The sequence below is a fragment of the Excalfactoria chinensis genome, chromosome 3 (assembly GCF_039878825.1).
Source record: "Excalfactoria chinensis isolate bCotChi1 chromosome 3, bCotChi1.hap2, whole genome shotgun sequence".
Lineage (NCBI taxonomy): Eukaryota > Metazoa > Chordata > Aves > Galliformes > Phasianidae > Excalfactoria > Excalfactoria chinensis.
In genome coordinates, this window is record NC_092827.1 from 1,103,678 (window position 1) to 1,125,463 (window position 21,786).

Below are 21,786 nucleotides of genomic sequence, written 5' to 3' on the forward strand. Positions count from 1 at the left end.
GATTCCTTCCACCCCCCATGTCACTCGATAATTTTATAACAGGCCTCTCTAAAGGAGTGAAGGTCTCATCGCAGGCGTAGATCCACATCTGGCTTAGATAGCACAACCGAGTTATTCAGCCCTCCAGCCCCAGTACTAGACTTTGCTGCTTGGATCACCGATAAGTTCTTATCCACCTCATGGCCGATGCAAAGAGCCCTCAGAACAAAGCAGCGTCAGTCTTTTTTGACGTTATCTCCTGGATGCTCTTCCACAGGCTTAGGTTGCTCAGGCTTGTACGACTAAGCTGAGAGTTTTGGGTTGCTTTGTGCCTAATGTCTAGTAGACCATGACCGAGCACAGGGATGGAAACCACAGCCCTGAAAGTTTACTTTGGTTCCTTCTGTTGATGCTGAGCAAATCACTCCAGCTCTATACTGAATCCAGAGTAGTAACAGTTTATCTGTTCACTGGGGGAGGATGCACTTTAATTAATCGGAATGCTATGTACAAATTCAGTACACCCCTTGTGATTATTTTTGCTTCATACTGCAAGCCAAGGGGACAGCCCATAGCCGCCACCCATTCACTGTCCCGCCTAAAATCCTAAGTTCTTTGGCTTGCAGAATGAGCCCTTTGATTTCATTTATGAGTTTGAAAAGTTGCTCTTGAATGGAGTTCTTAGGAGGCACCAGCCCAGCGTGGGTGGGCGCATTCATTAGCAGCACGGAAGGAGGTTTCTCTGTAGGGCTCTTTAGAAGGCACGAGGCCGGGGGACCACCAGCACGATCCCACGCGCAGGAATTTCCAGCGTCTGACCAGAGGCCTCTGCTTGTCTGGTTTGGGTTTACATCAAGAGGCCAAAAACACAAGAACATTTAAATAATTAGCTTACACGTGATTAAATGCCATTCACCTTTTTCAGTAGCTGCATCACGCTGCGGTTCGGCACGTGAGGTGGGAAATACCTCTCCGTGCACTGCGTCTGTGTGTGTGCAGTAGGAATGCACCCATGTGTGGGGCTGGGATTGAAGCTGCTCTGGCTCTATGGGTTTCTTCCTTCCAAGCAGAGAGCCAGGCCCATGGTCTGGGTAGATGCAGCCATTGAAGGCACCTGGAAAGCCATCCTGAAATGAGCAGGAAAACAGCAGGTTCCAAAAATCTACGTAGGATATTTACTGCGGGGATAGATCTGTGGTGCGGGTCCTTTGTGGAATGGGAGCTGATGTGAACAGGTCCTTGGCGTGGGTTCATGAGTCCTTGATGCTGTGGTCATCCAATGAGCACAGACCGCTCTACTCAGCATCCTCATCCAGAGGGGAGAAAACAGCTTTCCCCAAAGATTCCTCTTGCTCAGTGGGGGAGGTCAGACTGGAACCATGACACAACTCATCCCGACCCTAAAATCCTCCCATCCTTTTCTGGGCCTAGAAGTTTTACCCTCTGCCCAGCAAAGCTCTTGGCACAGCTCCTGTTGGCTTTAGTGGAGCAAGGTTAAAAAGTGGTGTGAACGCAGTGAATGGATGAGGAGTTTCCTTTGACAGGAATGTGGGGTCAGACTGTAATTCAGGAGCAATGTTAATGCTTTACAATTTTTGCATAGTTTTCCAAGGTGCGACAGAAATATATAGGTATAAACGCGTGTCGTGTCTGCATCTCAAATTGCCATTCAGTTTTTTCCTTCTTCCTCTTCAGTTTCAGAATTTCCCTTTTCCACCACAAAACCCCACACCTGTCCAAACCCAGCATGAGCCATAATTTGTCCTACGCTGAGATAATATTAAGTTTTCTCTGCCGTGCAACCAGGAAGGACTAGAAATAGCTGTAAAAATCGTTTTGGAGGAAAGGAGTTGCTTTGTGACGGGCTTTCTAGCTGCGGAGTGTCTTGGGATGACAGATCTTCAACTGTGGCATTTTGAAACACACAAAAAAGCTATTTTAGAACATTTTAAACAAGTTTTTATGGCTCCCTCAGAGCTGAGTACCGTCAGGCTCATGGCAGCTGAAGTGCCTGGCAGCTTTACAAAACCAGGCCTAACATAAAAAATACCTAGTCTTAGAACATATGTAAGATAGCTTTTCTGCAACATTTGTGGCACATAAAACACTAAATACGTGTTGTCGAGTGTGATATAAAGATTTTATTGCCACTCATTTGGGATGACCCATATAACTCACTCATGATATGTTAATAAAACTGTTCTCCACTCTGCCTATTTATAAAAACACACATAAGAATCACTCAAAAAATGGTGATAGCTGTGTGCTGACTTGTTAAGTAGAGCAGCGAGCTGCGTTCGTCATCCACCTTCAATTGCTTTATCACCGTTTTGCCCCATAATTAAAGACCAGCTCTAAGATGCTCAGGAACAGCATTTTGCAGAAGTTGTTTGCAAGAGAAATAACTTTTTGAAAACCTCCCTCAGAACGATTCTGGCTGGAGGCCCAGAGCCATCAATCTTCTGCCTGGTGCCGGGGACGGGTTTCTAGGCTGATATCTTCTGACCTGCCACAGCCAGGAGCTGAAATCATGTGCCACTGCAAGGAAGAGGTTTTCTCTTTTCTAAAATGATAACAAATGCTTGTCTTTGCCTTGGAAGTATTTACCTTGCTAAGGAAATTTCTGAACTTTTCCACCATTTAGGTTGGTTTTTATTTTATTTTATTTTATTTTTTTTCTTTCTCAGGCATTTAAACTTAATTTTGCTTATTAAAGCACGAATATTTCCTGATGGAAATGTGAAAAATACTAATTGAAATCAGTAGAAGATGGAAGCTCTCTGTAAGTCTGGATGTGGTCAGACTGCAGGAGCTCCAAGGCAGGACGTGGTGCTCCTGCTCCTGCACAGCACGCTGAGGTGCACCCACTCCAGCAACAGTGCACATTCACCATTAATGCACCTACAGGCACAGCTTGCTGACAAGTCTTTGTCTGCAAGCTGATGTTGCTGTGAAACCATAACATGCCACATGGGGAGGAGAAAAAATAAAGAAATATGTATATTTACAGATGTATGAGACACAGAATACACAGAGCCCTAAAAACCAGTTGACACCAAGCTCTAAAGCCAGTGAGTGTAATGATGCTCTCAAACAAGGGCATGGTTTGAGGCCTTTGCTGAACCAGGGCCTACATGCAAAGGCCAGGCCTAGACTGAGATCCGTGCAAGGGGAACAGCAGTTGGCAAAGATTCCCCTTGAAGAAGGAACGATTTCCCCTGTGTGTTTGAAGGCTCCTCCAAGTGCTTCTGGCTTCCCTGGGATGCTTTGTTCTGCTTCCCAGCCCAGCTCCTCACTCGCACACAGGAGCAGTAGCACAGCTGGAAGTGGATTAGAGCAAGCTGGCGGCAGCAGTCCTGGGAGGAATTAAGCGCCTTGCTGCTGGGACGGGAGGCCTAAATTACATTAGTACTTAGGATTTGGTTTTAACTTGGTTGCTCTGCTGTTTCTCATGGGTGGGTAACTGCAGTGGTTGCAATGCACTTGGTGCATCTGAAGTGCGTGTCAAGACTGATGAAGTTGTGTCCCAACTCGATAGAACTTGCAAATCTTGCATGAACAAACTGCAGGGCAGTTGAACTAGATGGCCTTTGAGTGGGCGCATGGATTTAAACAGCCAAGTGGTCCTGCTGTCCCAAGGGGGCCATCTCCAGACTTATATTTAGCACTGGTAGAGCGATCTATCACACGTCGGAGCCCAGGGACTGGCTCTTCACTGCACTGAAGTCCATTTTCAAACCATGGGGACTTCAAAGGGCAAAGCATCGGTCCAGAATCTGTTTTTCCCAAAACATACTTTTTTGTTTTATCCATGTAAATGTTCTTCATAAAACAATTGGGAAGAGAAGAATGAGACATGACTGAAAATCAGTGCTGCTAATTTTCGTTATTAGAGAGGATCTTAAGTAACTGACATTTATCTTGAAAACAGTGCTGGGAAAAAAGGTGACAATGAGAGCTAGAGACACAATATTTTTCTAAATATCCCAATTTTGCTGATTGCAGAAAAAAATACCAAAACTTCAGAGCTTCAGGCTGCCAGAAGTTTTGAGTGCAAAGCACAGCCCTGTCAGCTTTACTCATTCAGCAAACATGCTGCTGTTTTAGTCCTGTAGAGTGTAAGTTGTTTTGCATCCAAGCAGAGAACAGGAGAAACTGAAACGTCTTTACTGCACAGTGCCCCTCTAAGGAGGGAATGTATTGGATGAGAGGGGCTCAGGTGATGGCAATAGATGGTCCATATTCTACAGTGCAGAAGGAGAATCTCTAGTGATTCAGCTGGTCAAAATTGAAAGAAGTATATATCCTGGGCCTTAACCTGGAGTCAAGATGGCCCTGGAACTTTGAGGAAGGCATCTAGCCAGCAGTGCTTTCTGCACTACTTCAAGCCATTGGGCTGCCTAATCCAACTGTTCAACCACAGAAAGACCAGACAGCTATGGATAAGCCCCGTAATGATGAAACTCTGATGAGTTTTATGTTGGGGGAAAAGATACTGTGATCTTTGCAAACATGTCATGTCTTGAGATATGTGGTTTAGCTACGGTTACTGTCTTAATGAATTTTCTGTGATGCTGAGGGTAGTACAGGCAGTGCGCCTCATTCCTTTTCAAACCATCAGAGATGACGACAGGGATTGAAAAGCACACAGCTGTGACCTGTCCATGCAGCTGTGTCTCCCCCAGCCCACTTTCTGCCATTTCTGCCAGAAGTGAATTAAAATTTGCCTTTTCCTGGTTACTTATAAATACCCCAAGAAGCAAGTATGCCCCCTCTTCCCTCCTTCCTTGTTCCTTGCACACGCCAGTGCTCTGGCAATGTGTAAAATGCAGTTTATCCAGCTTCCATCCTTTGGACCTCTCTATGCCTTTGTCATCAAGGCTGAAGAGCTCCTCACACCTTGCAGATGTTTTGTCCATAGGTGAGGAGCTGCACACACGAGCCTCTTAGCCTTCTCTCCAATAAACTGAACAAATCAACTTTTCAAGCCTGATATTCTGAGTCTCGTTTCCCAGTCCTTGAACACTACTACACCATTGTTCTCCTTTGGCCTCTCTCTTGGGGATTTCCAGGGCCTTTTTTAATAGGGGACTCCAGAACTGGGAGAAATGTTCTTAATGTATTGTCACAACAGGGCTGTTGCAACAGAGGAAGTGTGGCCTCCCTGCTGCTGCTTGGGATTTTTTAATGCAACCAAACATAATTATAACCCTTTTTGCTGGTGCTGAAGTCAAGGCATAATTACGATGATCCCTAAGTCATTTTATGGGGCTTAAAACCAGAAATCTCAAAAGTAGAGAAACAGTAGCTAAGAATTACAACCTCGGTTATTTGTCCATCTCATTGTCTCTTATTTTGTTGTTTTAGTTTTAATTCTTATAACTCAATAATGATACTTATTTATTTATTTATTTATTTATTTATTTATTTTGAGTACTAAGTGCAGAAAATACTAAAAACACTAAAATAAAACAAGGTGAGGCTGAGATTCTTTAACTGACCTGAGGGACCTGGGGACCCAAGAAGCTGTAAAGTGTCATCCACGTGTTCTGGCTAAACGTTGCTGACTTTCCCTCTGTTGTCAACAAAGCTGACTTCTTTGCTGTGATATGGCTAGCATTGAAATTAACTGGTGTTAAAAATGGAACTGTTTCTCTTTCCTCAGGCACAGAACACCAGGGGTCCCCACTGCACTGTCTCTGAGCCCAGTGGCGCTCAGTGTGCGCTAACTTTGCTCTTATTTTAAAGCAGAAGCATGCAGGTTGTTTGGCTTTGTCAGTCTCCAAATCATCAGGTTTGCTCTTTGCTAATAAAACAAAACCGTACGCTCAGAGTAAACGTCCATCTTAGCAATGGAGACACTGGAACGCTGATCTGACAATCTGATGGTATGGCTTAATGTTGTGCAGGGCTTTAATTTTTATTATTATCACATTTTTATTATTATCACATTTTTCTTCAGGGTTTTGATGCAAATCAACTGCTGCTTGCCTGCAGTTGTGTCAGGGACACCTGCACTAGGCTAGAGCTGTAGTGGTCAAGGTGAGGCCCCCAGGGACAAAGCAAAGATGTCTGTCACCCTTGTGCTGCTGCAGAGCTGCGATGATTTGTGAAATGCAGGCGAGGTGCTGGGGCACTGGTAGGCCACAGTTTTACACTGGGTTGCTTCCTGCCCTCAGGTCACTGTGGCTCCTAGGAGAGTTGGAAATGAGCCTCGCTTTTGGTGTCATTCTCACACCTGGGTTTTCTTCTCACAAAACGCATTTGTGGGCGTTCCAGTTTCACTTTTTGTGACGAGGTTACAAGCATCGCATTTGTTTCTTGCCTCCATTGAAAGACAGAATAAGAAGGAAGGAAGAAGACTGATATTTATCCTGAAACTATAACCAAATCAAAACAATGATGCTATGAATTGTTTTTCTTCTTAAAGACTTTATCGATACACCTGTTTCACAAGGTTTGATTTGGGAGTTGGATAGATGATATCACAGAAACAGGATACCTCTTTTTGTTATAGATCATTTCCCTCTGACCTGAAACAAATGCCCATGGCTGGCACATTACTGCTTCTACCAATGTAAAGAATCTGTCATCCCTGTTTTGTCCGTAGGAAGATGTCAGAGCATTTAAATCATGTATGGAAGGTCACATAGAATAGCTTGGGAAGAAAAGACTTGGACTTGGGTCTCCTAAACCCAGGTGACCCCAGCCCTGTGGATCATTGTGCTTTGGGTGAGGAAAAGTTTCCTAAGGAGTCCCAGAATGGCTTGGGCTGGAGGAGACCTTACAGATCATCTGCTTCCAACCGAGGAATTGAGGTTTTTGGCTTGGTCTCACTGGGATGAAATCTGATGGGTCTGGGAAGGGCAAGGGAAGGGAAGGGGTCACATCACCTAAGGCTGTCTGTCTAGAAGTTGCACATAGGTCATTCAGTTTTCCTGCCATGTTCTCTGATCTATGAAAAGGTACATAAATCTACCTCCAAGGGAAAGTTTCATTTACCTTAAAATACAAACTAAAACTGGAAGAACTTCCCTTTATGTTGCCCGTCTTTTATTAATATTGAATAATTTATCTTTTTAATTCATCTTTAATAGCAGAGGTGACTCACTCCAGAAACCACCTTTGGCCCAGAGTTGGGTATCTGGATGGTTGGATGCATGGGAGCCACACCTCCCTCCTTTTTGTAGGGACTGACCATCATTTGCCCCTCAATACAGATTCTCCTTAGAGCCAGGGATCTTTACAAGGCAGAAATACGCCTGGAAGTTGGATGCTGCACTGCTCAAATTGGCGATGTGCTTTCCCTTTGGGGTGTGAGCACTGAGTATCTATGTAACTATAAAAAAGGGGGAACATTACCCTACAGCGCTTAGGTGAACTGTGGAATTATGTTTAAAGGGTAAGGTTCATCTCTGCTGACTTCACCTTCCTGACTGCTACGTATCTAGCCTGAGCTTGTCCTTTAGGTTTCACCTGTAATTCATGCTGTGAGAAGGGCACGGGTGCAGGGAGCCATTCAGCTTCCTTTGGGGGTCTCTGGCAGGAGGAAGGAGCTGCCCTTCTGAGATGCTCGGTGTCTGTGAGGAGGAGCCCATACAACCAGCTGAGACAAGACACCTGTCCTTTAAACAGCTGAACAGAGGCATTCAAGGCAGCACTCCGGTCACAAGGGTCATATCAAAATCACAAACATGTCAGTATGTAATACGGGGGCAGTAACACATACTGCAGTTGCAGCACTGCTGTATGAGAAGGATTAATCTATTCAGATTAAAGTTACAGTGCTCTGTTGAGCCTGCTTAAAAAAAGTGAGCAGGATGTAGAAAAATAGAGTGAAAATATGGATCCTTGGTCTTTAATCAGACTGTCAGACTGCTAGAATGATATTATTTTCTTACCTAAAATTGCAGTTTCTTAGCTGGTTTCCTTCTCCTACGAGAAAACAGTATTGGGTCTCATATAATATCAGACTCTGTGAATCTGGAAGTGATCAGGAAAGGTGGTTTGTTTTTCTAAAGTAGAAATAAATCTCATATTGTTTGTGCGAGACTGCGGATATTTATGTACTGTTCCCCCTCCTCCCTCATTGCATATTTCACCAAGTTCATTTGCGTGTGTTACGGGATAAATCTTACTGGAGGGCAATGGAAGAAAGCAGTAAAAAGGGAAAGCAGCCATTAGTTGTCCGGGGCAGCAGTAGCAACTGCTACTCAGTTTTGTGCATGGACTGCAGTTGGCTGAACTTTCTGGGCTTGACGATTCAGAAACGTGCAGTCCTGCTAATTCTGTGTGTGATACTGAGGTCCGACAGTGGTTTCAGATGGTAGCTCCAAAGCCATTGTGTTGCTGTACTTTGATGGCTTTAAATTCTTGTAGCGTGCTTTCAGTGACACAAAGAGGGCTCTATCTATCTTACTTTGGCTTGGAAAAATGTTTTGTGGTAAAATGTTGTTGTTAGAAAAAAAACAGAATGGAAGGTGTGGGTGTCCTGAAAGATGGGCAGATTTCAAAGGTAATAAAAGCTTTAGAAGTCATGTGAATATCATAGAATTGTACAATCACAGAATCGCTCAGGTTGCAAAAGACCTTAAAGATCATCAACTCCAACCACAACCCAACCATCCTACCTTGACTAACAGCCCTCTATTAAATCATGGCCCTGAATGATTAAGTATCTTAAGTATGACTTAACCAAACACCTAAACACTTCTTTTCTTCTATGTTTGCTTGGAAAGTTTATGTTATTTTGCTTTAGGATAGTTTTTAAAATGTAAACATTTTTGCTATCTTTTATCTTAAATAGTTTTCAAATTCAGTTTGAGCAAGGAATTGATTACTCTTACTGCTTTCATTGTGCCCTCTGTGCTTTGCATAGAATCGCAGAGAACAGCCTGGGTTGCAAAGGCCCACAGTGCTCATCCAGCTCCAACCCCCTGCTGTGTGCAGGTCACCAACCAGCAGCCCAGGCTGCCCAGAGCCACATCCAGCCTGGCCTTGAATGCCTGCAGGGATGGGGCATCCACAGCCTCCTTGGGCAACCTGTTCAGTGCGTCACCACCCTCTGGGTGGGCATCTCTTCTTGTACCAAGTACAATCCTCATCCTGCAGATGGTTCCACTCAGACACATAGAACGGGATAAATCTCACCTCGTTTTAGGTATTTAAGGTGTAAGCAGCCAGTTTGCCTATTCTCAAAGGAGTATTCTCAAAAAAAGTGAGGCTCCTCTGGTGGTAGTTCAGCTTTTCCTAGGGTACTATTTTAGGATGGAATGATCTGCCTTCCAGTGGCTCTTTCAGGCCACAGAGATTGGTGTTTATGTGCTTTGTCTGCTTTTCTGTTTCTCTTCATGCCAGCTTGAAACGAGGAAGGAAATATTTGAGTTCAAGGAAGGGGAAGAAGAGTCCTTGTCTGACCTCTGTAAATGCTGTGGGTGTGGACAGTCTGAATCAGTTTTACTTTTTCCAAACCATTTTTCTTTTACTACTTTCTAGTTACTTTCCACTTTGCTTCAGCCTTATTTGACCCATAGGAAACAGATGGAAACGACCTCCAATGCTGGGAGTTTTATGGCCAGTATTATGCAGGAGGTCAGATGAACTGATTTTGGCTTTAAAAGCTTCTGGAGAAATCCTAAGCCCACGGAAGTCAATAGCGTAACTTCGGTATGGCCAGAGTTTCACCCTAAATACCTGCTAATGAATCTTAGAATCTGGCTCTTGACTTGCAGGGTCTATCCATGCGTTACATTTTCCAATGTTTTGTTCTGTTGTGGTATAAATGTTTCAAGACAGAATGATTTCTCTTTGTCCCTGGGAAATAGTGGCTCAGGCTAATAGTTTAAGGAAGTTTTTGCTTGAAGAGTTGAATAACAGAGCCAAAATCTGGTCTTGGTTGAACTGGAGTAAATATGGAATAGTTGTTGACAATGTGGAGTTACTCCTCTTTTATGTCAGTGTAACTGAGAGCACAGTTTTGCCGATTATTAGCTTTTGTTACATTATTTGTATTTCTGTGCATGTCACGATTTGTTAATCTCATTGTTCAACATCAAGTAACCTTATGCTGAAAACAGAGCGTCGTTGTGAATTAGGTATCGTTGGCTAAATTGAACCTCACCCCATGCAATTGACAGATGGTAATACATTCATTAAGTGTTCTGCGGTTGCTTTGAGGTTGGAAAGTGCTATTTTTTTGGCTTCCGACTCAGAATTCTTAAGGAAAGTTGTATAAAAGTATAGTTTTGAATAGGGAAGGAATATCACAAAGAACTCGCAAGATTTTTTTACTGGTATCATTTGTTCATTGTTGGTGGGAGGACGCAGCAGGCTGTGATTGATGTAAGCTGTCTTTGCCTAAATGGCCCAGAACACAGCTGTGAAGTCTGAGAGAGGTGATTCCACCATGGATTTTGAGTATATATAGATAGAACTTGTTGGAATTTGACGTTATATGAAATACATCACTATGGAGGCAATATAGTTCTGGTGCCTTTGTGCTCAGCTGGCAGGAAAGACAGCTTGTATGAGTTCAGACTTCTGCAGATCTTGCACTGATAACCTGATGACAGGAGTCCTCATACAAGGCTGGGCCACATTTGGGTTCTCTAAGTTCATACTGCAAGTCTACAGGGTGGGGATGCAATTGGAGGTGGAAATTTCAAAAGCAGCACAGAGCCACATTCTCAGGCATAGTTCCACTTGGTGTTGTAATACTGAATACTCCACCCTGACATTACCAACACAATGCGAGGCTATTAGATGCTTCAGGAAATGTTCTCCATACAACTGACTTAAAGTCATGCAAACCAAGTGTAATAGAGGAGATACCACTGACTACAGAGGAAGCTCAGGGTGTTTAATTAAAAACGGTTCATTTAATAAATATATACACTTTAGAGAAGATTAATCCCAAGAACTGACATGCAATTGAGTTCCTGCTCTTATCGACAAGCCTGTTATTTAATGATGTTACCATGAGGATAAGTTATAAAGGGCAATGGCTGTGCAACAACTTGCAAAATTTATTGTGCGAAGTGTATTGCCAAATGGAAAATTGCACCTTTTAGTTGGTCACATCTTTTAAAACGTCTTTTTTCAGTCTGTTGTTGTGTCTGGTGTTCCCAAGGCCTTAGTGAGTGCCTGGTACTCCCCATGTTCTCAACAGAGACAACATATTGAGTCATCCAGATTTCCATAAACTAGTCATACTGTGGGAGGTTCAGAGGTGATCCAAGGCAGTGATCTGTGACAGCCAGCACAGCCTCACTGCAGCTTCAAGACCATGGCTTCACTAAGGGCAGATTGGGCTTGACCAGTCCGATGGCCTTCTATGTCGAAGTGATGACATCGATAAAGGGAGGATGACTGCTGTCATCTGTGTGGACTTGTGCGAGGCTTTTAACATGGTCCTGCACCACATCCCTATCTCTAAATGGGAGAGAGATGGATTTGAAAGCTGGACTATTCAGTGGATAAAGAAATGATTGAATGGTTGTAGCCAGAGAGCTGCTGTCAATGGCTCTGTGTCCAGGTGGAGGCCAGTGATGAGCAGTGAACCCAAGGAGTTTGTCTTGGGACCGGCACTCTTCAACTTCTCTTTCTTTTTTTTACCATTAATAGATTTTCTTAAATGCCGACCAGATAAGAGAGCAAATGGGAGAGTTAATGTTTGAAGGTGTTTACCCGTAGTCTCAGCCTTCTGTGGTGATCCACTGAAATTATTCATGGAAGGGGAAACAGTCCAACAGGAAAGCCATACAGATAGCTCTATATTCCATTGGTGGGATTTAATGTGGTAGATCTGGTTTGATCACCTTGAAAAGGCATTTGAAACTCAGCCTTCCACTTTCCAGAAAAATTATTTCCCTACAGCAGTATTAAAAGCAAAATTCTTCCCCCATTTATTTGTCTTTTTAAAAATGATTTTAAAATAAATTAAAAACAGCCTTGTACACCTCAGCTGTATATGAAATTGCAATTTTAGGTTATTAATTCTCTTGACTTTTCAGAATTCCATCATTGCTCAGTTGGAAGAAAGACAGTTCTCCCTTATTCACTGCTCCTCTCTTTCCTGGCTGTTCTGGGAGCTTTACTAACACCAGAAGAGTGTTAATTAATCAGGGTCTGAAACAGGGGTTCAGTTCCCAATGTTCAGAATGCTGAAATGGTCCCACCTTGTAGTGACTTCAGTGGGAGATCTTGGGACCCCATCGGTCCCAGCAGAGCCTGGAGTTAGGTCTCAGACATGTTGAACCCTGCACATATGCTTATTTCTGGCCTAAAGCAGTTGCATGCAAGCGCCAAGTATGAATTCAGATAGATGTTTTTCCCACTGTCACACACAGGCTCCACTCCAGGCATTGTTTTTGAGACAACCATGACGCACTTTGGTGTATCAGTAAGAAAAGAAAACAACACATCCCTAATAAGTTCCAGAAAAACTTACATAAATGTGTGTCACCTGCTGCTCCCGCCTTTGTAAACACGTGCAGCTGACCCATGGGCTACCACAGGGCAGCTTGTGCAGCATTTCCACTGGGCATATTGCACGGATCCCTCGAAGAGCTGTAGGTCTCACTGGGTAAAGGGGATGCTGGAAAATGGTCAGCGTTAAGCCAATTTTCTAAAATCCAAATGAGCAAAATTGGATTAAATCACAGTAATTTGATTCCATTGCCTTTAAGTGAATTCACTGCGAGAGAATACAGTGTGGCGCTGAGCAAGAGACAGAGAGCTATCCATTCAACAGGTGCGATGGGTCAAACCAAGGAGAGATTGCTAAATCTTCCAAGCGTTGCCACATGGGGTAGCATTGCACAGCAGGCAGTCAGCGCCCTTCAGCAGGAGCCGTGTGGCAGAGCACAGCTGCAGATGATTAAAGGCACCACTGCCGGGATCTGACAGCAGAATGTCAGTGTCAAAATTCAATTTAAATTGATTAAATAAGGGATGGCAACGCTTTTGTTTTATGGATGGCAGCACTTCAGTCGCTTTAGATGCTCTGCTTTCAGAAATAAAATTCTTTCCCTCCCCGCTCCGTTTGCTGGGATGTTTTCAGTTGGATCGCAGTCACTCCTCCAGTCAATCAATTAAGCCAGGATTTGCCACTGTGTCTGAGAGTCAGCCACAACAGAGCTGCTACACTTCCCTGGTGCATGGCCAAGAGGCTTCAGAGGGAGCAAGGCATCAGGTGGCTTAATCTGTCTTCCACCACCGGCACAAGGCTTAACGGATGTCAGGGCTGCAGAGAAGTCGTGTTCTGTGCAGCTCAGCTCCTGCTCTTTCCATGGCCCTGTGCACACCACCCATCCCTGCATGCCAGCAGCACAGCAGAGTCAGCAGAGCTGCAGGTGCCAGAGCTGCCCTTCATGGGATGATCACCTCTGCCCGTTGAAGCTCGCGCTGTGCTCCGTAAATGCATTTATCTCCCAAGGCTTTGTAGTGCCACATGGCGTGAGCAACCTGGCGCACGGAGCAGCCTCCCTTAAGTTAAATGGCAGTAAGTTACTCAGAGATAAAAGATCTTACAGGATTAGGCCTTAAACGCTGACTCCAGGCCAGATCTGTAGCAGGTATAAATCACTGCAGGTAATTTTCACCAGCTGAAATTCTGGCCTGAAGCCCATGAGTCATGTTGTTATTTTTTCACGTTGTAAATTCTCGCTGTTTCGTATTTATATTGCTTTAGCACTGTGGGGCGCTTGTCAGGGGCCAGGACCACGTTGTGCTTGTCACCCTTTGGAGATGCAAAAGATCCTTCTTGCCCCGGAGGCTCTGCAGTTCAAATAACATGCAATACAGTTGTCCATTTCTCTTTAACTGCATTGTTACAGTCACATTTTTTTTCCTACTAACCTGCAGGTAAGGTGTAAGAACACAAAGTCTGTGCCCCAGGTTGATGTTTTCAAGTAAAAACTTTGCTCTTTGCTTTGCATCATGTCTAAGAGGAATTTTAAATCTTCAGTTCTTTGAAGCCAGCAGCACTGTGGGACAAGTTCTTACACAGCTGAAGGCCAAAGACTTATTTCCACTGTGGCACTCCATCTGAGACATATCAGAATGAGAATCTACATTTAAATGAACCTGAAGGAAGAAGAATCTTAAAGGTGGCTGAATATCTCACCTGTTTTAAGTAGCTTTGCATTTAGATTTTGTTATATTGCTTTTGTTTAATAACCATCAACAGTGAATGTTTCTAAAGAACTCTTTCTGTCCGCTTACTCTTTACTTTTTGACACAGCCCTTGAAAGAGGTTTGGTGAAGGCTCTGAAGAAGCTGGATGACTATCTGAGAACCCCTCTGCCGGAGGAGATCGATGCAAACAGCACTGAAGAGGAGAAGGTGTCCAAACGCAAGTTTCTGGATGGAGATGACCTCACCCTTGCTGACTGCAACCTTCTGCCCAAACTCCATGTTGTCAAGGTAAAAGATGCCATGTGATGGACAACGAAGCCTTATTTGATAGGGAAGTGCTCTGGTTCAAACATTTTGAGTGTTTGTGCTACATGGTAGGCTAACACACATGTATTTACCCACTCTCTCTCGTGGATAAGCAGATGAGTGTTATATGAAATGCCCGGAGTGAAGTCCCTTCCATTGCTCCAACAGCCAAGTGTCAAGCCAACAGGTTTTTCAGCAGAGGTATCTTAAGTGCTAAGGAAACAGGGTTTGACACTCATTCTTCTCAGTGTTTCTTGTAGGTTAACCGAAGCCGTTCTGTATTTACTATGTGGGAAAACTGTCCCATTAGCAGTCAGTAGCAAAGGCAATGTTAAGATTTGGGTGTCCTTTCTCTTTGCTTTTATACTGCTGCTGGTAAAAGCCATCTTTCATATTAATTACTTCCCATTATTCTTAAGAGAGATGTCAAAACTTCAGTCAGTTCCCACCCACTTGTGACTTAAGAGAGAGACAGTCTGTCTTTGGGGGCAGTATTTGTTCCAGCTGGTGTTTCACACAGAGAAGTTAACAAATCAATGCCACAGCTGAGGTCCAGGATTTAAGATATACAGTGGTTGCTGGTACAGCACAAATGGTGTGCATCATCTTGACTTCTCAATGTTTCATTTATTTAATTTATCAGATTGCATCTTTCTTTAGAATAAAGCAAGTACCTGGCAGACCTTGGCAAGCAAGAAAGCTAGTAATTAAAACCAAGTCTGTGAGCCAAAGCATAAACTGAGCCTAGGAGCTGAAGTCACACATGCAGTAAGAAAGATAAAAGTGTTTAAGTCACCAGGTAAGAACTGCAATAACATCCTCACAAGTTTAGCTCTTTCTTTGGCTCAACTTGATTGGTGACTTTGAATTCACACAATGCAAGATCAAATGGTTCCTGTTTCACTGTGACAAAATGAAAGAAGTCAAACGAGAACTAAAATATTTCTCAGACAAGCATAACCACAGGGTATGATCTGAGAAGCATTTTACAGATGTAAGAAATGGGTAAATTGTTAAGAGTTTTTCACTTGATGAAAGATGTGTGCTGGAAACTGTGAAAATCTTGACTTGAGTTGCCCAGCAGGTTTTATCTTCCCCATGTGTGTGTGAAACATCATTGAAGGCAAGAATGCTTAATTAAATGCAGTTTAAGGCAGGATGAGGCGTTACATTTACCAAGTGGATCCTGTTAATAAAAACAAATCATAGTCATTTCTGAGAACACGACTGTCCTACGAAAGCTGAGATGGAAAACAGCTCTACCATGTGCTTTTAAAATAAAGGGGAACTCTGTGCCACATATGTATGTAATTTATGCTCAGGAATGATTTTATACTGTCAGAAAAATTAGAGATTGGAAGCACTCATCAAATCAGCTAATCCGTCCCTTCCTATCAGCTAGTTCAGTCTGTCACCACAGGATTATTCTGTATGGTATATTCTTACAGGGAAACTGAAATGTCCCAATCCAGCAAGCTGCTTAACCAACCAGCTAGCTTTAAACACAGATTAGTCCCTTTGACTTCAGTGGGAACATACAGGTGCTTAAAATTAAGTATGCACTTAAATATTTTGCTGAATAAGGGCCTGGACATTTTTAGAAACTGAGAATTTCCCTTGATGGACAATTTCCGAGTCTAACAAGTCTTGAAATGACCATTTTCTCCCCCCAGTTTACGCTAATATTCCTGTTTCTAATGTCTGCTAAATCATGTTGGTTCCTCAGTCACGGTACCCATACCACGCCAGATCTTTCCTTTGCAAGAACAAGGATACAGCCTTCCAACAGCTGTAGGCAGTTATGTCTTCTGAATTTGTTGGCTAAGTAAAATATATTACGTATGTTAAAAAAAATAAAAATAAAATAGTAAATACAGACTGTAATATGTTGAATATGATAATCACTATTAAAATACATTATATATTAACTGTTACTAATGCATTTCCCCTAAATTTATCTATTTTTTGTTCAGCTATATGATCTCTTATTTGGCATCTTACTGTTAAGAAGTGATGTGCATAGGACTGGTGGAAAACACTAAAAACAGTAGTAAAATGAATGAACTTTATGTATCTGAAAGTGCACAATTTGGTGATAGTTGCCAGGCAATTGTACTGAAGTGCCCTTAGGCCAGGTACTGCCCTTGCAAGATGCAGGATGACTGATGGGCCTTTTCAAGCTCTTTTATTCTAAGTCCACGTGTCTCCAAGAACTTAAAAGAATAATAGAATTATAGAATAGTTTGGGTTGAAAGGGGCATTTAAAGATTATTATGTAAAGATTATTAAACATCTTCAGGTTACTGAAAGCCCTGTCCAACCCAGTACTTCAGATGGTGGAATCCACAGTTCCTCTGGACAACCTGTTCTAGTGTCTGACCACCCATTTGTCTCCTTTGCTATTAATTATACCACGAGAAAGAATAAGGAGCTCTCTGAAATGACATCTGGGGATCTATCACCAACAGGTGCTACCTTTGTTTTTTTTCCCCTCTTTCTTCTCTGGTTTAGATCGTTGCAAAGAAATACCGCAACTTTGAGTTCCCAACAGAGATGACGGGGCTGTGGCGGTACCTGAAGAACGCGTACGCCAGGGATGAGTTCACTAACACCTGTGCAGCAGACAAGGAAATTGAGCAAGCCTACGCGGATGTGGCCAAGCGGCTCAGCAAGTCCTAACTGACCCCAGCAGTGGCTCGGCATCCCTGGCAGATTCCTGTTTTACAGACTCTTCTCCTTGTTGCCTTAAGATATACCTTATCATTATGCTATCTGGTTGGCATCCCTATGACTTCACCTGTTCAAGAGCATTGGTCAGGGACAAACATGCTTCTCCCTGGAGGAAAGAGAAGGCAGCTCTGGTGTAGGGGGTGGAGACCCTTTGAAATCAGAACCTATGATCTGACACAACTAGTATTACTCGTAATCAGTATTGGAAATGACTCCGCTGTGTTAGTTTCTTGTTTTGTATTGGGGTATATCACCACCTGTTTTCTTTGGAGTTTTAACAGTAGGGTGTTAGCTTAAATTTCAAGCAAGTCAGTTAGGGACACACAGAACTGCTTCTTCTGCTGGTTATTTCAAGGATGCTTTGTTTTCTCTTTGCTATCAAAACCTGTGAGGAAGGAACAAAATTTGTGAGAGAGGCAAAAGGAACGAGTTTGACCCTAGGGGAGTAACACTCTTAGCAGTTATGTTTTTAAACCTCTCTGAATGCATTTTCTGTCTTAGAAGGCCTAAGAGTTTGTAGGACATTTATTTTTAACTTGGCACAAGAGGGGAAAGCCTAAGCAAATATGTCAGGCTTGCAGATGCTCCTTTGCATAAAATTTGCGTGATGCTGCTGGACCTCGAGGTGTAAAGCAAGAGAGACTGGATGGGCAATTGAGCAGGAAGCCCTTGGAAGAGTGGTGCTAATGCCAAAATGCCCATTGGATCTGACAGTTGGGAGAGACAGCAACAATGGGGCAGTACACTGACTCAAACCCACAGCCAGAACTGGCACAACTAACCAAACCATGCAGAACTTTGTCATCTTGGCTGCATGGCTGCTGGTTCCTTTCTGCATTTATCTTGGGAAGCGTGGCTAGGCAGGAGCAAGCTGGTGTGCATTCGGTGGGGGAAGCACTTTCCTTGCTTTGGGCTCCAGATGGGTCACCTTCAGGCAGCCATCATCCTGCCCAGGGAGCAGTGTGCTCCGAGAAGGGGACAGGCTGGGACAGAGAGACCCATTTCCAGCCCGAAAGCTGACGAGCAGGCGAGGAGGAAGCCTGCATGCTGCTTTAGTCCTGCTTCTCCAAGGTTCACCAGTCCAGGTTAAGTGATTCAGGATTGTTTTCTGAAACCAATTATTTCATTCAATCCGGAACATCTGCCTGACACAATTTGCTTTAAAGTAGTGATTATGTGCACATTGCTTTAGTAAATCCAGAATGACAGCTCTTTTGCATAAAAGTCACATGTATGATGGTGAACATGAAATGTTTCAATCTGGGACTATTTGAAGACAAACGAAAGCTGAGCTCTTGGCTTGTGTGGCTCTCCTTGTACTAAAGGCTGGGCCCTGACTGAGGGGAGCCTGGGGGCAGTGGGCTGAGGCTGGGGGAACCCTGCAGTGAGCTGTCTGCAGCCTGAGAGCCAAGAGATGGATCCACAGCCACCGCTGCATGACAGTGATGAATATCTGATGGGATTTTTCCCCTTTTCACGCTCACCCAGCTGGGAGCAGGACACAGTTAGCTTGTTGTTGACTATTGTTTCGCACGCCGCAGTGATCAGTTTGTTTTGAGCTTTCCAAAACCTCAGAACTGCCAGGCCTTCCCCTGGAAGGGGCTATGTAAGCAGTGGCTGGACTGGGGGGCAAAGGGCTGCACGAAATCAGCTGGCTCGGAGAGCGCTGATAGCAGCCAACAGAGCCTCAGGAGCTTAGCAGTGTCTGCACAGGCACATGGGGCTCGTTAAAAAAAAAAATCACTTCTTCGTGGGTTTGGAGTTACTTGTGATTTTATTTTACTTTTTAAATTTTAGATTGAGGTGATTATTTTATTTATTTATTTATTCTGATCCTCTCGGTCCTTTCCGCCCGCCTTCTGCTTTTGGTTTGTGCACAGCGCGTTGTTCAGGATGACATTAGCAGCACCGTGTGATCTCATTTATTAGGGAGAAGCCTGCTGTGTGTGTGTGATGAACAGCCCCTGGGCTGGATTTTGGCTTGCAGCACCCCTTGGCCAGGAGCAGCTCTTTGCAGTTGCTGTTGGGCAGGTTTGCACGCAGTTGGTGGCACTGATCCTGGAATGAAGGTGCAGAGGTAGATGCAGCTCTTGTTCTGTGCTCACTGTGGTTAGCTCCTTACGGAAGGCAGCATCCACCTGCAGCTGAGCGGGGTGAGTGAGGCAGTCAGGCTCTCCCCTGATTTTGGCCATCTCTGGACCTTCATTCCTTAATTCCATGCTTCTGAAATGTTCTACATGTCTTTGACTTTGCTAGAAGAGGGCGAAATCACCATCATGTGGTCTCAGCATGCCTCAAGTTGCATCTGTTCTTTAAGAAATGATGTTTAGAAATGGGTGGGCTCATAGAAAAAGGAAAATGAGCTGTTGGTGCAAAGAGCTTTTTGGTAGGTGTTCTTAAAATCCTTTTTGGATTTGATCAGAAAACTGAAAACCCCCAAGCTACCTTCCTTCTAATCAGCAATACAAAAAAAAAATATTCTCACTTTCTATGCAACACTGCAAAAATAAGTTAAAAAAATCTGGGCAAAATGTATTGGTAGATATGAGAAAGAATAAGATGGAAGAAGTGAAACTGGTTTTCCATCAGCTGCAGTGTCCGTTCTGGGGGAATCCACATCTTGCTCTGCATCCTAACTGCATTTTGTTCATCTCTCTGTAAGAGGCTGATCCAAGATCATGGACAGGTTTGGGCATTTCCTGACCTTTGGGTTTGCAGGTTCATGCTGTCAGGTCTACCTTCTGCTCACCTTCGTGCTTTTTGGCTTCAGACATAGGCAGAAGCAGGAAACACTGGAAATCCTACATAGAAAAGTTTGAGTTTGAGTCCTGCGTACTGAATTTGAGCTCAGTACTCATGACTCGGGATCCATCACCATCGAGATTTTAAGGGGCTCCAGACTCTGTTAGGCAGGGTATTTTTGGTGACCTTCCATTGTATTTAGAATTATAAGTAATAAATATTAATCATACAGGATTGAATGTCTGCGTTGGCAAGGCAGCGTTTCTGAAAAGAATCTAAGTGACAAGACAGACATTGCAGATTTACAATAACTTTGTTCATAAATTTTTTGCAAGATGTAAAGAAAGACATAGTGCGGAGGGGGAAGAAGCCAACAATGTGGATTTAATCATCTACATTTCAGAAATGCAGACCAAATGTCTGTAAAGATGTCCATTTCATCCAAACATTTCTTAGATATTTATTTCAAAGCTCCCTGTTCAGTCAATCCAACACTCCATTCATATTGGAACTAATATTGATTTCTCTTCTATTACCAGTGATACAGGAGTGTTAAAGGATCCCCTATACAAGTTACTCTTGTTTTTCTGTTAGACTTTTTCAGTTGCCAGGAGGTCATCTTGCAATGCAGGTAAGACCAAAGAAGCATCTGTTTTGGGACTGCTTAAAAGAAAGCTTCCGACAAACATTTTTTTTCCACCAGAAAGAATCTTGTAAAGGTATTTCTTTATCAGGAGTGGTGTGGAATATTGAGCTATGGGTTACAAGCTCTACTTCTATGTTTGCATCAGCTGAAAACCACCACCAGGGAGGAATTATGGTCTGTATTGCAAAGAGGCTCGACATCTTTGTTTCCTGCCATGTTGTGCAGAGCAGTAATTTTGAGTATGTATTTATTTTATTTTGACCCCCAAACAGGTTTCCTCATCCCTTGTCTCTATGGAAAGTCAGCTCCAGGTTACCCATAATCATTCCTTCATTCTTCTGTGCCAATTCTGCAGAGTGCCCATGGATACACACACAGAGAAGGGCATTTTAGGGCAACCCATCCACCTGGTGGGATGGCACCCAAAGGCCATCACTGTCCCAGCAGCAAAAGTGAGAAGCAAAGAGAGTCCCCCTTTCTAAACTGACCATGACTGACTCACCAGCTGAGTTTGGGGTATCACTAAAATGTAGGTGTTGGAAATCTCCCTCATTTAAAACCTTCTGGGCACACAGAAACACACACTTTGTAAAATGAATTGGTGTTTTAAACAGGGAAGTAAACCCAAAGCCCATTGTCCTCCTTCACTTGTATTCTTTTAGGCACTGGGAAGTTTGTGGTTGTTTATTATTCTGCTAGATATATTCTCAAATAGCTTTTCATATTAAGAAATATTTTCCAGTAAGATTTTTGCCTTTCTACTCAATCTTTCATCTCTTCATTAATTTTGATGTCTGCGATGACCAAACGATTCCAGAGGAGGCAGGAAAGCTGGGAGGCTCGTACTTGTTGAGAAGTTGAAGGAGGTAATGATTTTTTTTGAGAAAACAGTGTTCAAGGCATTTTTTAACAATCTGTCTTTTCATCTGGGATGCTTAAACCAAAAGTGATGGTCTGTTTAGTCTGGGCTGTGATTTTCAGCCAGGACCTGGAAAAGTCACCATATTCAAGATGGCTTTGCTGAGGGATTTCCCCCAGATACATAGGGATGTTCTCTTTTGGTCACCGAATGTCTCATTTCCTTGGGCAGGACCTTCTGGTCTGTGTTGGTGCTAAAATACCACACTCCACTAACTTTGTGCTGGAAAATGAAAGTGTGGGTCCTGCCACCTCCTCTCCTCTTCTAAGTCATGTGCAGGGAAAGAAGAGAGCACTGACCTATTTTATTTCCTTGTCCCACGTCCCAA

General features: G+C 43.4%; 1 protein-coding gene across 2 annotated transcripts in view; it reads left to right on the plus strand.

Moving 5' to 3' along the window:
- Window positions 1-19,617, plus strand: part of CLIC5 (chloride intracellular channel 5) — a 60,701-nt gene extending 41,084 nt beyond the window's left edge. For both annotated transcript variants that reach the window (XM_072332115.1, XM_072332116.1), the window contains exons 5-6: window positions 14,222-14,403; window positions 16,933-19,617. In XM_072332115.1, coding sequence (XP_072188216.1) covers window positions 14,222-14,403; window positions 16,933-17,100 — 350 coding nt within the window. In that variant the 3' untranslated portion in view covers window positions 17,101-19,617. The remainder of the gene's footprint in view (window positions 1-14,221; window positions 14,404-16,932) is intronic.
- The last annotated feature ends 2,169 nt before the right edge of the window (window positions 19,618-21,786 follow it).